The sequence below is a fragment of the Gracilinanus agilis genome, chromosome 1 (assembly GCF_016433145.1).
Source record: "Gracilinanus agilis isolate LMUSP501 chromosome 1, AgileGrace, whole genome shotgun sequence".
Taxonomy (NCBI): domain Eukaryota; kingdom Metazoa; phylum Chordata; class Mammalia; order Didelphimorphia; family Didelphidae; genus Gracilinanus; species Gracilinanus agilis.
The window spans coordinates 543,423,490-543,440,480 of NC_058130.1; the positions used below are offsets into that span (position 1 = coordinate 543,423,490).

General features: G+C 34.8%; 1 protein-coding gene across 1 annotated transcript in view; it reads left to right on the plus strand.

The window, feature by feature from the left end:
* ESCO1 (establishment of sister chromatid cohesion N-acetyltransferase 1) overlaps window positions 1-16,991 on the plus strand; it is a 44,549-nt gene that overhangs the window by 15,457 nt on the left and 12,101 nt on the right. The window contains exon 7 of the mRNA XM_044666637.1: window positions 10,549-10,638. Within this exon, the coding sequence (XP_044522572.1) occupies window positions 10,549-10,638 (90 nt within the window). The remainder of the gene's footprint in view (window positions 1-10,548; window positions 10,639-16,991) is intronic.

Here is a 16,991-nt window from a genome sequence, read left to right on the forward strand (position 1 = left end):
TTTATCTTCCTCATTAGAATGTAATTTCTTTGTGAGTTAGGATTTTTTCATTCTTTGTACTTGTATCTTCAGCACCTAGTGCAGTGTTTTTGGCATGTAGTAGGTGCTTAATATAACTCTTATTGATCAGTTGATTAACTTATGAATATTCATCTTAAGCTCTGGTATCCTAAATGGAATACAGTACTACAAATGTGGACTGACTAGGTAAGAGGGACTAATGCCTCCTTATTCTTTGAAATTATACTTTTCTTAAAGCAACCTAAGATGCATAATCTTTTTGGGCTACTGTATTAGATGACTATCTCAGTATTGGGCTTTTTTTCAACTAAAACCCAAAGGTTTTTTATCTTTCAAACTGCTCTGGGACCCCATCTTAAACTTATGAAGTTGTATTTTTTGGAATGCAAAGTATAAGATTTTACATTTATCCTGCTGAATTGTGGTTTTTTATTAGTCAGCCCATTGCTTTAATGTGGACACTGTATTCCTCTAAAGTACTAAAAGTGTACAAATGGTAATTATGTGTAGATCATAGAGCCAGGAAAGAATTTTTTTAAACCTCTACTTTCTGTCTGAGTCTCAATTCTAAGATAGATCATCAAGAGCTAGGCAACGGAAGTTAATCAACTTGTCAGGATCACTCAGCTAGTGTTTGAAGACAGGTTTGAACCAACCAAGTCCTCCTGACTGGGTGCTCTATATGTGTGCTACTTAGCTGCCCCATGATAGAATCTTAAGCTAAGCACTCAGTGAACTCTAAAGTGCTATGGAAATGTGAGTTCTTTTTATCATTATAGTTCTTAACCTCTCAATATGGTTGGATAAATCTCTTATTCTTTCCCATAGATGTTTTAGTAAGAACATGAGTCTGATGGATCATTGGTTTGATCTGACATATCAAATTCTTATGAGTCACTGTTCTAGGAAAGAATTTTATTTGTTTTGTACTTTCTTAAGTTATAGTCCTAGCTGGTAAATAAATATCTTTATAAATGACAAGTTGGAGCTGCTTTTAGTAAAAACCAAGTTTATTTGAATACTTTTTATTTTTATAAGATTCAGAGCAGCTTACCAAACATCATCTGCCATTATCTCTATCTGCTCTTAGAGCAGACTGGTAGCTGAATGATGGCCTGATTCTCAGAACCTAATCTATGCTGCTCTATTTTCCCTCAAAAAAAAATGCTGTGATTTAGGGAAGGGGGAGAGTTAACAATTTTGGTTTTCTTTTAATTAGAATGTAGTGATTTCAAGATGTGTATGAGTGAAGGATGGAAAAAAACAAAACATTTTAAGTAGGATTCTCCTTTATGTCATTATTGATTCTTAAGTCATTTTCCAAAGACCCTTAGTGGGATCCTTTAATCATATATATAGGTGTATGTATGTATATATACATATATATATATATACAAATATATATATATATATATAATTTTTGCATGATAGCTGTACTTTTTAATATTTACCCAGTAAACATTTTTAAGTGCCTGCTATGTGCCAGGCATTGTATTAAGCACTGGGCCTTTCAATTCAAAAAACTTGGATTGAATTCTTGTTACAGCTAGGTGGTTTTACTGTGTAGAGCAGTGATTCCCAAAGTGGGTGCTACCGCCCCCTGGTGGGTGCTATAGCGATCCAGGGGAGCAGTGATGGCCACAGGTGCGTTTATCTTTCCTATTAATTGCTATTAAAATAAAAAAAAAATAATTTCCAGGGGGCTAAGTAATATTTTTTTCTGGAAAGGGGACTGTAGGCCAAAAAATTTTGGGAACCACTGGTGTAGAGTGCTGGACTTAGAGTCAGGAAGACCTGAGTTGTAATCCTCCATCAGGCTCTCCCAGTCTTTTTCCTTATCTGTAAAATGGGAGCGAGGTGGTACAATGGATAGAGTGCAGACATCTAGAAGTCTCATCTTCATGAGTTTGAATCTGGTCTGAGACACTTGCTGTGTGATCCTGATCAAATCCCTTAACCTTGTTTGCTTCACTTTTCTCATTTATAAAATGAGCTGGAGAAGGAGAGGGCAAACCACTCTAGTATCTTGACCCAAAGGGGTCATGAAGAGTTGGACTTGAGGTAGACAACTGAAAAATGAGAAAAGAAAATGGAGATAATAGCATCTATTCTCCTAGGGTTCTTGTGAGGATCAAATAAAAACTTCACAAATGTTAAATGACTGTATAAATGTTATCTGGTTATGTACATCCTGGGTACTGAGTAGACCGTAACTTCTTACTGAATTTTTTTAATGGTCCTTTTCTTTAGAAATATTTTTATTGAAATATGCTTAAAGTCTTTTCCAAATTATTCAAGACTATCTAAAAAATTCCATTCAAAATATTTGTTTAATACTTTTTCCACATCTCACTTGTAGTTATCTACTTTTAGAAAAGTTGTATAGTAAACAGATTTTAGAGGGTCAGTTAATTATGGCATCTCTAAAATATGGCACAGGGAAGAATTAGAACCCCAGGGGAAAAAAAATTCTCCTATAGAACTTAAATGTGATTCTCCATAAATAGTTAAGAATATAAATGTAAAAATAAATAATCTCATAGATTTTTTCTCCCCTTTTCATCTAATTCAGCTTGTTTTTGTTTTTAACAAATAAATACATTATAGTTTCCCTTTTTGCTCATTTTGGATTGGGGGAAGCTTTAGGTACATACTCTACATGAATCACTATTATCTCTATGGATAGTAAGAGGGTAAAGATCAGGGGCTTTTTTACTGTCAGGATTACTTAGATGCCTCAACTTTTTTGGATCTAGTTTTGGATATATCATGTTATTTCTTTATCTAAAACTGAAACTAATTTTTCTTCATTTAAAAAGATCAGTTACTCATTTTTTCAAAAATCTGATTATAAATTCAAGACACACTAAATCAATAATTCTTTACCAGCATTTAATGTAATCAAGAGTACTTCTAGCTATAGGTTTTTATGAACTTTGTCTCCAGAAAAATGCCTGTTGGTAATAAAAAATTCTGGTCCCTATGTCAGTTTTGCCTCCTCTTAGGCCTGGGCCTGACCAAACATTCAAGAGTTTTCATATTTGTCAGCTTAAAGAGCTAGATAACTGAATCAGAGTAGACTATTTATTGGCAACTTATATTTTTGGACCTCTGGAGAAAAGGTTATTTTATGTAGATTTCAGTTATTGGTCTTTTGGAGTCTTAATACATACTGTAATGATGGAAGCAAAGGGAAGATTCTTGGAGGGGACATAGAATGTTGAAAGAGGAGCAGAAGACCAAACGGCAGTTGAAAGAGCAGAGGAACTTCTGGGAAGAATTTCCTAAGAACGGGGTCTTCAGGGATAGGAGCTCAGTGAGGGAGGAAGGAGAAACAAGCTCTGAGCAACCAACCTGAAGGCTATCCTTGAGAGTTTCCTGATTTGATACAGAAGATCTGATACCTTGTTCTCTGCCATCTGAGATATCTACATTGTCCAATACCGTGCCAACCAGTTTGGGGGAATTCTGGACTCCTTTTGGGAGCAGATCCCTGACACTCCATCTTTCCTTGAACCTTGCCTTACAGAGAGACCCTAGTTGATTATAAACAGAACTGAGGATATTAGGCATGGATTTAGTGGGAAGGGCGGGAGAAGCTTTGGGTTGAGACCAATTCGGTCTCCCCAAGGTGATGGACCTGAAGAAGTTAAGCTTTAGGGCAACCTGCACCCACTGACCACCACCTATTCCTTCACTGTCATCCATTATCTTGATTATTTCATTAAATACTTTAAAGTCAGATAGCGTTCCTGGTTATTTGAGCTACAGATAAGGGAAGGAGTGCTGCAGCTTTGTCAGGCAGGGATCCATCTTTAAGCCTGACCCCCTGTGGTGCAGAAGATGGATTGGGGGGGGAGGCTTGTGTGAGCCCTGGTTCAGAGCAGCAATGAACTGGGTCACCACTTACCCCAGCTTGTGTAGAAGCCTTCCCTCTAACCTTTGAGGGGCGGCACACCTTCCCCCGGGTACCCTTTTCCCCAAGGGAAGCCCCATTTAGTCTCATAGTATTGGTGGCTTCAACAGCGAGTGAGGAGGGGATTTCTATACCAACTCCATTTCTCTTCCTCTGCTGTTTCTACTTCAACATAGCCACATAATGCAATACATTGATCAGAGACACAAAAGATCAGTGCCATTGAGAGGTATTTTCTCTAGCAGTGTTTACCTAATCTTTAATGTTGAGAGAATTAGAGTTACTTAAAATATAGTTTCCTTATTTGCAAAATGAGATGTTTGCGACAGATTATCATTAATATTCTTAAATGATTTATTTTGTCAGTGAAAAGAACTTTTTTTTTTTAAACCCTTACCTTCCATCTTGGAGTCAATAATTGACTCCAAGGCAGAAGAGTGGTAAGGGTAGGCAATGAGGGTCAAGTGACTTGCCCAAAGTCACATAGCTGGGAAGTATCTGAGGCCGGATTTGAACCTAGGACCTCCCATCTCCAGGCCTGGCTCCCAATCCACTGAGGTACCCAGCTTGCCCCCCTTTTTTTTCTTTTTAAAGAGCAAGAAGTCAGAATTTTTATTTTCCAAAGCATAAGATAGATTTTCTCAAAGTTTCCTCAGCAAAAGAAGAAAAAGAACTATGATTCAGTTCTGTAATTAAAAAACCTAGTTTTAACTAGTGTATTAGCTAGAAGACAATTAGCTATTTTGAACATTACTTTCCATTAAGGTTGGGCTAGATGTTGTCTGAGATTCATACCAGTTTTGACCATGTAATCTTCTTTGGTAATCTTAGAAGAAAAACTTATATGTACAAATTAACATATCTCATGGAATGAAGACCCAGAATGCTCTTTTTTTTTTTTCTGAATGCCTCTATGGATAAGTATCATAGCAATGTAAAAACTGAAGGATAATGTTTAAGCACATGTAAAGCATGAGCAAAATCTTTAAAATCTTTTTAGGCCATTACCAAAATCTCAATTAGATGCCATGATCTATTTTATTTCATCAGTCTTTTTAAAAAATATTAATACTGCTTAATTATTAATATTAATACTGCTTATAGAAGACATTTTAGCATTCAAAACATAAAAAAACTCAACAAAATGTTCCAAATATTTGGTACAGAATGTTTTAATTTCCATTGCTACACTGTCCCTTTAGTTTTTTTGAATGTTTCCATTTTAAAATGATAGCATTTAACAACCACAACCAAAAAACCATTTTTAATGCTTGCTGAAAACCTGCCCCCTTGCCACATCTAAGAATGGCAGCAAATTACTATTTCATTATATATAGATTGACAATTTTAAGCAAGATGGACAATTATTGTATAGACCTACTCTTAACAGTGCATGCTTTGGGTCATGGCACTTTATGAAAGATACAAATTAATTTTCCCTGTGATATTGAATTTGAGCATATATATAAACACCCCTACACGTGTGTGTGTGTGTATTATTACATGTGGGTATGTTTATATAATTATGTGGAGATAGGTACAATCCACCTCCCCTCCAGATATACAGAGATAATGTGAGTATACAGCCTGGGATTTCTAGCCAGTGAACATAAATATCACACACAAAAGCCTGTAATTTAAAAAAATGTCTTGGTATAGCAACAGCAAAAACACAGAGAAGAAAACCCTAAATTTTCTTTTCATTTTTAAAATGTTTGATATAGTTTCAAAGTATTCCTAACACCTATATCCACATTACATAAACCAGGCAAAATAGCTAGGACACCTATTTCCAGTTTTAAAAATTAAGTGCTACAAAAAAGGTGCTTCACTTAGTGTTTCCTCCCACTCTATGATATTTAAGAAAATTATTATATATTTTTAATTCATCATCTTCCTCCTTTCCCCACCTTCCACCACCTTTTTTTTTCCAAGAAGCTTTTGCTGTTCCCTTTCAAACTTTTCTTCTGGGCTTATAATCAGCAACATTATTTTCATATCTTTTGGTTTTGCTGCCTTATTTTTGTATGACTGCTTTTCATTATCACTCAGATTATTCCACATCTCATCAAGGTTGTTTTCCCCCTACAACTCTAATGGATGTGGCAGGGTTTGTAGATTTTATCTTGGCAAAATTTTGAAAAGAATAGGAAGATGCCAGACTTGGGGGTGGGGAGGCTGGACGTGACAAGTATGTGTTCTATCCTTCATCTACCTGTCATACTGCAATTTATAAGCCTTTGCCATTTGATCAAACTTGGAATTTTTCCTTTCTGGACATTTTCTTCCATCTTTTGGACCCCTTCTTTGAAAATTTCTGCAAAATTGATAGGAACTTGAGTTTTTTTTCCTTATGTTCTTTATAGTATGTTTGTACTCAAAAAAGCATAAGCAAAACATTTTGCCTTTTGGTTTCTTTGGGTCACCTTCAGACATTTCTAGTGTGTTTGCTAGAGAGTATCCATCAGTCTTTTAATAGTAGTAGTTTCATATTTTAAGTGGAATATTACTTAATCTTTTGGGTAATTTAAAATTAGTCTGGTTTGATTGGTGTCACAAACTGTAGTGCTGAAATGTAAAGTAAAAGTTACGATGATGAATTACATATGGGCTAATTTCTAAGACATTTGCCTCACAGAAGTGTCTAATATAGGCCTTTAAAAAAATAATTGCTTAGGGGGGCAGCTAGGTAGCACAGTGGATAGAGCACCAAACCTGGGTTTAGGAGAGGTGTGGGTCCAAATTTGACCTCAGACACTTCCTAGCTATGTGACCCTGAGCAAGTCACTTAACCCTTAGCCTTTACTTTGATACTTAGTATCAATTCTAAGCATCAAGGTAAGGGTTTAACATTTTTTTAATTACTTGAGATATTTAGATATTAACATTTTTTAAAGTTAGTTTAACCCAAACATACTCAATCTCTCAATCTCTTGAGTTTAAATATGTTGCAATTGGCATTTTAATAAGTAGTTTTAGTGTAATTCTTTTATATATATTAGGTCTTATTTCAAAACAGATATAGTAGGATGGATTTTTATTTTTTTTCCACCTATAATTTCCAGTTCATCCATGCCTTAACTTCCTATGAAATGCTTATTCATATCCTGTAAATGCTCCATAGGGATCTGTATTCTGTGAGTTCTTTGAAACAATGGATTGTTTCATTCTTTATCTTTGTACTGCCAAGCATGGCACATAGTAAGCAGTTAATAAGTGTTTATTGATTGAAATTGATAGATCTAAAGCTGGAAAATTTCAGAGGCTATTTATTTAGTTCAATTTAATGAGTTAATTGAGGTCCTGAGAGATTGAATGAGTTTAGTTGCCCAAATGGTCAGAGGTAGAAATTTGCAGAGCTGAGATTCAAACCCAGGTCCTCAGATTTTAATTCCTTTGTTTTCTGTGGTATATGGAAGCTTTTGGCTAACTTTCCTGACTTTATGTGACTCTCAAAGGAAAAATGAAGGCTTGTCCATTAGTTCTCCTTTTTTCTTTCTATGTGTCTGGCCCACCTTCTTTTCTGATTGCTTGACTTTTTTATAATATTGATAATATTTCTTCCGAGAGTTCAGTGCCCTGAAACAAAAAATTAAATGTTTCCATCAGTTCTCTGTGGCCCCTATATGCATTGCAATGCTTTTGCATTGATTGTGGCAGAGTAGTGGGAAAAGACACCCAAAGTGTTAAGGATTTACAAAGTTTTAAACTGTAAACATAGTATATTTGGCAAATAAGGCATGACAAAATTTAAGATGTCTTAATGCTTAAAGCCTCTGACAGCAGAAGCCCTAAATATTGTAAAGAGATGATAATACCATTATTCTAAACCGTGTGAATATAAAAATTAGTTTTGACCCACAATGTACTATTAGAGACATTGATTTTATTTTATAATTAATTTTTATAAGCATTTTTTATCTCCTTGCCACAGAATCTTCCTCGTCGAACAATAAAAAAACAAAAGAAAGCTCATATAAAAAAGCATTTAAATCAGTCAAAACAAATTTCCACATTGGCCATGTCCAAAAATATGTCTCATTCTACATTTTTAGTATATCACCTCTCTGGTGAGAAAGTCTGTAGCGTGTTTCCTCTTCAGTCCTCTGAACTTGTAGCTTATTATTGCATTGATTATAGAATCCCAGAATCTTTCAAAGTTGTTTTTATATTGTTGTCTTCATGTATGTTGTTCAAATTCAAGCTATTTGACGTGACTCTCTATTTTAAAATACTCTTGATATCATTCCCCATTCTTATCCCTTGGCAGAGATGTGATTTTAAAATTCCTAAATAAATTGGTGTCACATTAGGTGTTAAAACTGTTCTGGTCCTTGTAAATATCCTTGTAAAAGCATGCACTCATGTGTGTTTTTGTGTATGTATGTATGTATGTGTCCATCCATTCTAGTGTCCTTCAAAACTATCCTTCCTTCACATCCTTTACTGTCTCCAAATAATCTTGGACAGCCAACTTTAACTCATGGTTCTACTTTAAGACCAGTAATAGCTTTCAATCTTCAATGCCCAGGTAGATGAATTTATGTATGACTTGTCAATTGAAAAGAAAGCAAATAGAAGCTGAGCTTAGTGCACAGAGGTAGTTAGTTTCATAGCCCTGGAGATTAGTTTAATCTGTTCTCCTTTTATTTCTGACCTCTTATTTTGATATATTTTATAATCTGTTTTTCTAGTATGAACATAACAATATGGATAACAGTATTTTTTTAACTCTAATACAAACATTGGATATATAGGTAGTAGTTTGGCTTTATTGTTTTCTGTTGCTTCTCTTTTAGTTGTGAAAGCCTTTTGCCAGATAGCTGGAAAGGGGAAATTATCCTTAAAATATAAATAAGTATAAATCATCTCAATGTGATAAAATTTCTATTTCATTAAATCTGTATAAAATTCTAATAAGACAATTAATTTGGATAGCCCCTTCAAATTCATTCTGAAGGAATTTGACCCAACTTTCTGTATACATTATAAAAGAAGTATCTTGGACTAAATGATATCTTAGTTCCACTCCAAATCAGATTCTTTTCTTCATTACAGTAATCTTGGTCTTCCTTTAAACTATGAAATTATTTTAAGAAAATCTCAAAAATGTTAAAAAGTTTGTTGTTTTAAAAAGTTTTAAAAACTATTTGTTCTTTAGTAAAGAATTTATAGTTTAATCAAGTGAAAAGTATTTAGCTCTTATTTTTTGGAAATGAGCTTTTCAAATTTCACTTATAAAACTTATCAAACTATGAAAATTCTGTGTTTTTAAGAGTGATGTCTATATGCCTCTGGTCCTATGTTATTTGTATTCAGATTTCTATAACTATATTTATAGAAATATAATGGTGGTGTTGCTTTTCATCTAGACTTAGTTTCTTCTTGAAAAAAATCTTCTAAAACTGTTTCTGCTTTTTTTCCTCTTGATTAAAATGTGAGGACAATATGCCAGGTAAATTTACAGGATCTTACTATATAGCCCTGATAGATGCTATTAGAGTTATCAAAGAAATCTTAGGGTTTACCTGGAAATTTCAAGAATGATCAAATGGCCGTAGCATCTAGTCTTGTTAACAAAATCTTTCTAACCAATGCAACAAAAATAGCATCCCAATTTAAGTAACAAAACTAAGCTTTGTCAGAGTAATGAAATTAAAGTAAAAAATCCATTTGCCTTTATCTTGGTTTCATTCAGCTTTAATATTTTTAGAAAGCACAGATTTCAGAAAGAAGATGATGGTTTATTCTAATAGGAAGTACTAATATTGCTTCTGCAAACACCTTTTTGCTTGGGTAAGACAAATGGAACAATCCATTCAGCTCATTCCTTCTGTATTTCGACTTCAAAACTCCTAGTTTTAACCTCTGGTTCAGTCCCATCTTACTAGATTTAAGTGGCTTTTTGTTTGTTTTTTTTTCATGCAGGTTCTGCTCATTAATCACCACGAGTGTGGATCTGAAGAAGAATTAATTACCTCTCTTTTTTTGAGTATGTTTAACTTCAGAACCACACAACGTAGCCTTCTTCCCCATTAGATTCTTAGAAGGTAGTTATATTTTTTATAGTCTCCTTCTTGTGACTCGATAGTTGTGATCAATAAGAATAAAAACTATACCTTACATACTGGGCTACTGCATGCAAATCAGTTCATTTAAAACCTCCTGGAGGTCTTTCGCATGCCAGACATAAAACCATGAGTGTGTGTTTGTGGAGGTAACCATGTTCAAAATAAATTTAAGAATTAAGTTCTTTTCACAAGAATCTGGGGAAGGATAACTTACATGGGGGTACTCTTAAGGGGCTTCACACTATGTGAATTAAGACCTTTCAGAATTATTTTGAAGTGGGATGTGATAAATTGATACTTTAGCTATGTCTGGAAGTGGGAGGGTATGTTTGTATAAGTAGGGTTTAACTTGAATTTGCATTCTGCCTAACTATGTGTGTTTAAATGGGCTGACTAATTATGCCATGCCCTTACAGCCAAATGTTAATTAAGGTATAAGATAATTTATATTGATGAAAATTTGCAGATAAATTGATGCTGCTTTTTTCCTTTTAAATGGTTATGTGGAATAAATTATATAAATATATCCATTTTATTTAGGGGTGGAAAAAGGAAAGAATTTTAGCCGAATACCCTGATGGAAAGATAATAATGGTTCTTCCTGAAGACCCAAAGTACGCACTTAAAAAGGTAAATTTCCATTATAATTTAATGTTGAATAGACAGTATATCATCTTTGTTGTTTTATAATAATAACTGGCCGTGTATACATATTACTTTTTTTCTTCTTGGTGTCCAGTCTTTCAAGCAGCTAAATGATGTATTAAAGGCAAGAGATTTGTGAATTCTATCTCTGTTCTCTCTTCCTGCCTCTCTCTCTTTAAATGGGATCACTGACTATGTTTTCCAGTTGTTGATGTTCAAGTTACTTTGTCCCAATCAATTTTTATTTCATTTCCTCTAGCAACTCTTCTTCTAGAGTCCTACCTACATGCTCACCCCACTCTCTCATGCAGAAGATAAAAAACTATCTGACCTGAGCTTCCTCAGTTCCTCCCTCTAGTCTTCAGAATGTCTCAAAATCATTATATATATTCTCTTCTTTTTTGGTCATAGATGACAAGAAGGATCCTTGGTATCCTTTCCAAAGCCAATCACCTTAATCTGCACGTTTGATCCCATTCCTTCCTGTCTTTTCTAGGACCTTGTTCTAGCAGTCATCTCCTTTCTTGAGTGCTACAGATTCTTCTACTCATGTTGAGTAATGCTTTTTCTCTCTTCTCTTATCACTTCAATTTGACTTCTGTCCCTTAACATTCTACTGAAAATGTTCTCTCAGATTTTACCAATGTATCTTCTGGTTGCCAAATCTATTGACTATTTTTTTTTCAAACCTTATTATCCTTGACTTGTTCATCTTTTGACACTGTTGGCTACTTTTTTTAAAAAGAAGTTTTTATTGATGTCCTTTGTTTTTGTATCATCATAGTATTTGCCCTACTGTCTCTACCCTTCCCCTTCTAGAGGGCCTTCCCATATAATGTGATATTTGTCATTAAAGACAAAAAAAAACCAAAAGAGGCAGAAAAATCAGCACAATCAATTAATACTTTGAAAAGGTCCAAAAACTCTTGCAGTATGAACTACCTGTGGACCCCCTTTCTTCTGTGAAGGGGTGGGTCAGGAGCATTCACTCATATTTCTTTTGAGCCACATTTATTATTTATAGTTTTGTAATGCTCTGTGTGTGTCTGTGTGTGTGACACTTCCAGGTATATTGTTATCATTGTGTATATTGTTTTCTTGGTTTTCCTTACTTCACTGTGTATCAGTTCACATAGAACTTTTCATGATTTTCTGTATTCAACACATTCATCATTTCTTACAGCACAGTAATATTCCTTTGCATTTTTTTAAAGCTATTTTCTAATCAGTGGACATCCACTTTGTTTCCATTTGCAAAAAGTGCTGCTGTAGGACAATTCTGAGGGACTTATGAGAAAGAACACTACCCACATTCAGAGAAAGAACTATGGGAGTAGAAACACAAAAGAAAAACATTTCCTTGATCACATGGTTTGATGGGGATATGATTGGGGATGTGGACTCTAAATGATCACTCTAATGCAAATATTAATAATATGGAAATAAATCTTGAATGATACATGTAAAACTCAGTTAAATTGCTTGTTGGCTATGGGAGGTGGGTTGGAGAGAGGGAAAGAATACAAATCATGTAACTATGGGAAAATATTCTAAATTAATTAAATAAACAAATTTTTAAGAAGGGAAAAAATGAAAAAAGAAAAAAAGTGCTGCTATAAATATTTTGGTATATGTGCAGACTTTCTTATCAAAGGCCTCCTTGGTGAATAAGCTCAGTAATGAAATCTCTGGTTCAAAGGGTATGGACATTATAGTTATTTATATAATTACCAATTATTTCCCAAAATGGTTGTACCATTTCACAGCTCCCTCAACAATGTATCAGTGAAAACTTATTTTTGCATAGCTCCTCCAACATTGATTATTGCCATTTTTGGGGTCATTTTCCCCCAACTTGTAGAGTGTGAACATTGTTTTTGATTTGCATTTCCTTAATTACTGGTGAGAGCATTCTTTCATGTAGTTGTGAGTACTTTGCATTGCTTCTTTTGAGAACAATTTGTTCATAACCTTTGAATTTTTTTTCTACTAGGAAATGACTATTGGTCTTTTATATGTATCTGTTAATTGTTTTATATATTTTGAATTCCAAACCCTAATCAGAGACATCTTTTTTCATTTGACCATTTCCCTTTTTTTCTTAGGTGCATTAATAGTATTATCTTTAACATTAAATTCATACCTCCATTTAGAACATATTAAAGGAATCTGTAGTATGGTATTAATCTGAGCCTAATTTCTGCCATACTGCTTTTCAGTTTTCTTAGTAGTTTTTTTTAATCAAACAGGGAATTCTTTCCTAAGTAGTTTGTTTTCTAGGTTTCTAAACCCTGGGTCATTGAGTTCCATTGTTCTCTGGTTCTCCCATTTTTATTCTGTTTTACTGATTTGCCCGTATTTTTTAACCAAAACAAAGATGGTTTTGTTAACTGTGTTTTATAAGATAGTTTGAGATTTAGAAATGTTATTTCTTTCCCCTTGATCATCATTTCACTTGATATTCTCCAATTTTGCTTTTCAAAAGAATTTTTATCAAGTTCCATAAAGCATCCTTTTGATAATTTAATTTGGTATAGCATTAAAATAGTGTAAATTACCTTTGATAGTATTGTTATTTTTATTATATTGGTATTGCTCAGACATGAGCATTGAATATATATATATTATTTGGTTCTTATTTATTTAGAATATTTTTCCATGGTTACATGATTCGTTATTTTTCCCATCCCTTTTCCCTCCCACCTCCCAGAATTGACAAGCAGTTCCACTGGGTTATACGTGTGTCATTGTTCAAAACCTATTTCCATGTTGATCATATTTGCATTAGAGTGATCTTTTAACATTAAAACCCTAATCTATTGAACTATGTGATCGATCATATGTTTTGTTCCCACAGTTCTTTCTCTGGATGTGAATAGTGTTCTTTCTTTAAGTTCCTCTGGATTGTCCTGGGTTATTGCATTGCTGCTAGTAGAAAAGTCTTTTACATTTGATTGTGCCACGGTGTATCAGTCTCTGTGTACAATGTTCTCCTGGTTCTGCTCCTTTCGCTCTTTATCAGTTCCTGGAGGTCTTTCTAGTTCACATGGAATTCCTCCAGTTCATCATTCCTTTCAGAACAATAATATTCCATGACCATCAGATACCACAATTTGTTCAGCCATTCCCCAATTGATGGACACCCTCTCATTTTTCAATTTTTTTGCCACTACAGAAAGAGCAACTATAAATATTTTTTGTACCAATATTTTCCCTTATTATCTCTTTCGAGGTACAAACCTAGCAGTGGTATGGCTGGATCAAAGGGCAGGCAGTTTTTTAAAGCCCTTTGTGCGTAGTTCCAAATTGCCCTCCAGAAAGGTTGAACCAATTCACAACTCTACCAGTAGTGTATTAGTATCTCAATTTTTCCACATACCCTCCAACATTTATCACTTTCCTTGAGCATTGAATATATTGAATATTCTTCCAGCTGTTTGTTCTTTATTTCAGAAAGAAACACGTTGTAATTGAATATGAACAGATTTTTTTTGTGTGTGCTTTGATAGATTGATCCCAAGATACTTTATGCCTTTTATATATAGAATAGGATTTCCATTAATATTCCTTATTGAATTTTTTTTATTATACTCAAATATAATTCATTTTTAGTCTGCAACTTTGCTGAAGTTAATTATCTCACTGTTTTATTTCCTCTTTGCCTGTCTTCGTTTAATTTCTTTTTCTTGTCTTATGTCTATTGCTAGCATTTTCAGAACTATATCAAATAATAGTGAGAATGTTGACTACTTTCTTATTTCTGGTTACATATCTTTCTGCAGCTTCATGAACATCATAACTCTACTGTCACATCTCACAGATTCAGATAAAAGGATTAGCTATAGTCAGTAAGCATTTATAAAGTGCTTACTATGACCTGAGGATACAAAGAAAGGCAGAACCACTTTCCTTCCCTGAAGGAGCTCATATTCTAAAGCGGGAAACCACATGTAAATAATTGCACATATAGAATAGATAGAAGCTAATCTTAGAGGAAAGGCACTAGTAACTGTGGGACCAGGAAAATCCTCCTGAAGAAGATGGGATTTAAGCCTAAATCATGAAGGGGGCCAGGAAAAGGTGAAGAGGGACGAGTGTCTTCAGCATGGCAAAAGCCTGTGAATAGGTGGAGTGGTGGGAGATGGAAGTAGGGCATTTTGGGCTATATTGTAGAATATGTGGAAAGGAAGTAAGTATAAGAAAATTGGGAAGTTTGTTAACTTTGTTATTAATATGAGATTTTTGGCTTACTATGCCAAAGGATTTACTCTTTATAATAATAAAGGTGGTATTTAGGAGAGAGGAGAGATGACACAGAGAGATGGGCCAGTGAATAAATGTCTCTCAGCTTCCCTCTCAATGGCCCCCTACTACTGTGGCAATCAAAGGGGTTTCTCCAAAAAACGGTGGTAGTTTGGAGGCAAGAGCCAGCTTCCAGGGACAGAGGGAACACAGTCCTAAGGGGTTAGGTAAGTGGGGGCCCCAGTCAGTGTGGCATGGGATCCCAGCAATCACAAGCCTCCCCCTGTCAGGTTGCTTGCACCACAGTGGGTCTGGCTAAGTCACTAGTTCTAGTTGTGAAGCTACTCATTGACCCTTTCCCCCTCTTTGCCCTTAAGATGAAACTTGTCTTCAACTCCAATGATCTGACTGCTGAAAGTTTATTTGGTTTGAACAGGGAGGCTGGGGAAATTACTGGAAAGATGATTTAGGAATCCCTGAATGTCTAACACCCACAAGGTCCTTCCCTATAGGGGGGGAGCAAGGTATTTGGCATCAACCCATAGGTTCTCCTTCCCTACCCACTATGATCTAATGTCCCCAAGGTCCATCCCAGTGGGGAGCCAGATGATTAGCTCTCTCTACAGGTACTCTTTCCCTTCCCCATAAGTCTCTTGATATCTTAGTAATAAATATATTGAATTGGTTCAAGGTAGAGTCTCTTTGTAGGCCAAAGTGGGAGTTTGGGGGATCCGTTCCCAGTTTGGAGTCTTGAGGGCAAATGGCATTTTTCATCATGAGTTTCTGAAATTGTCTTGGATTGTCACTTTGCTGAGAATAGCTAGGTCATTTACAGTTATTCATCAAGAATTATTGTTCTCACTGTGTACAGTGTTCTTCTGTGAACTTGGCTTATCTTGACACCAGACCCAATACACTTTTCATTATATCAGGCTTCCTCTTTCTAATTGCCACATTTTCATAACTAGGGAGCAGGGTAGGAAAGGGTAAGAACAAACAAACACATCTGAGGTGTGAAGTGCATACCCTAATGAAATGTTTTTCTCAGTGCCTGTGGTGCCTCCCTTCCTATAGCTCCTCCTATGTATTGGTGATTTTCCTGTTTTTTGTCATATTCAGTTTGTCACTTAGTCAGTTTGCATTTTTCTTATCATTAGTGATTTGACTAATCTTTCATATAGTTTCATATAGTTGTCTTTGTAGTTTGAAGTTCTTTTGAGAAAAAGTAAATGTTTGATGTATTCAAAATCAGACTTTTCCTGCCCCCACCCCCAACATTCTTTTCAAACTGCCTATCTTAGAAGACTTAGATTGGCACACTGAGCGTTCCTTTATCTACAATGGATGGCCTGCACTTGAGTAAATTTGTAATTTCTTCTGGGTGATGTAGAGTGCTTCCATTGCCATTTTCTTCTCCTTAAGAACATAATTAGCAGATTATTTTCTAGAGCAGACCAAATTTTTACATCTAGTAGTTTTAGAAGTTGACGTGTTGTATTCAATAGGCAGTGGGTAGAAAAGATAGAAAGTTGGTCTTCAAGCCAGGAAGAGCTGGGTTCAGTCCCACCTTTGATATAATGCCATTTAAATGTTCAGTGCTCTAGGAAGCTCTTATGGCAAGAGGCTTTTTTTAGGATTTTATTTTTTAGAAAAATTTTCTATGGTTACATGATTCATGTTTTTACTTTCTCCTTGGCAAGAGGTTTTTGAACTTGCTTTTAAAATATTTTGACAATTATTTAAATATAGTGTTTTCTTCTTAATCCTTTGTATTTTGTTCATTTTAGAATATTATTCTGAGAACGTGTCTATAGATTTCATCAGACTGCCAAAATTATCTTTGACATGAAAAGGTTAAGAACTCCAATTCTAAGGCCAAAAGTTGCAGAGAAGTTGCTGGCTAATAATAATGAGAGCATTTCTACAACATCTCTTTTGTGCCATGCACTATGTTAAGTGCTTTACAGATATCTCATTTGATCTTCAAAGCAACCCTGTTGGTACCGTTACAAAGATTAAGTGACTTGCTCAAGGTCACATAGCTGGTACCTGTCTGAGGGTGGATTTGAACTCGGGTCTTGGTAACTCCATTTCTT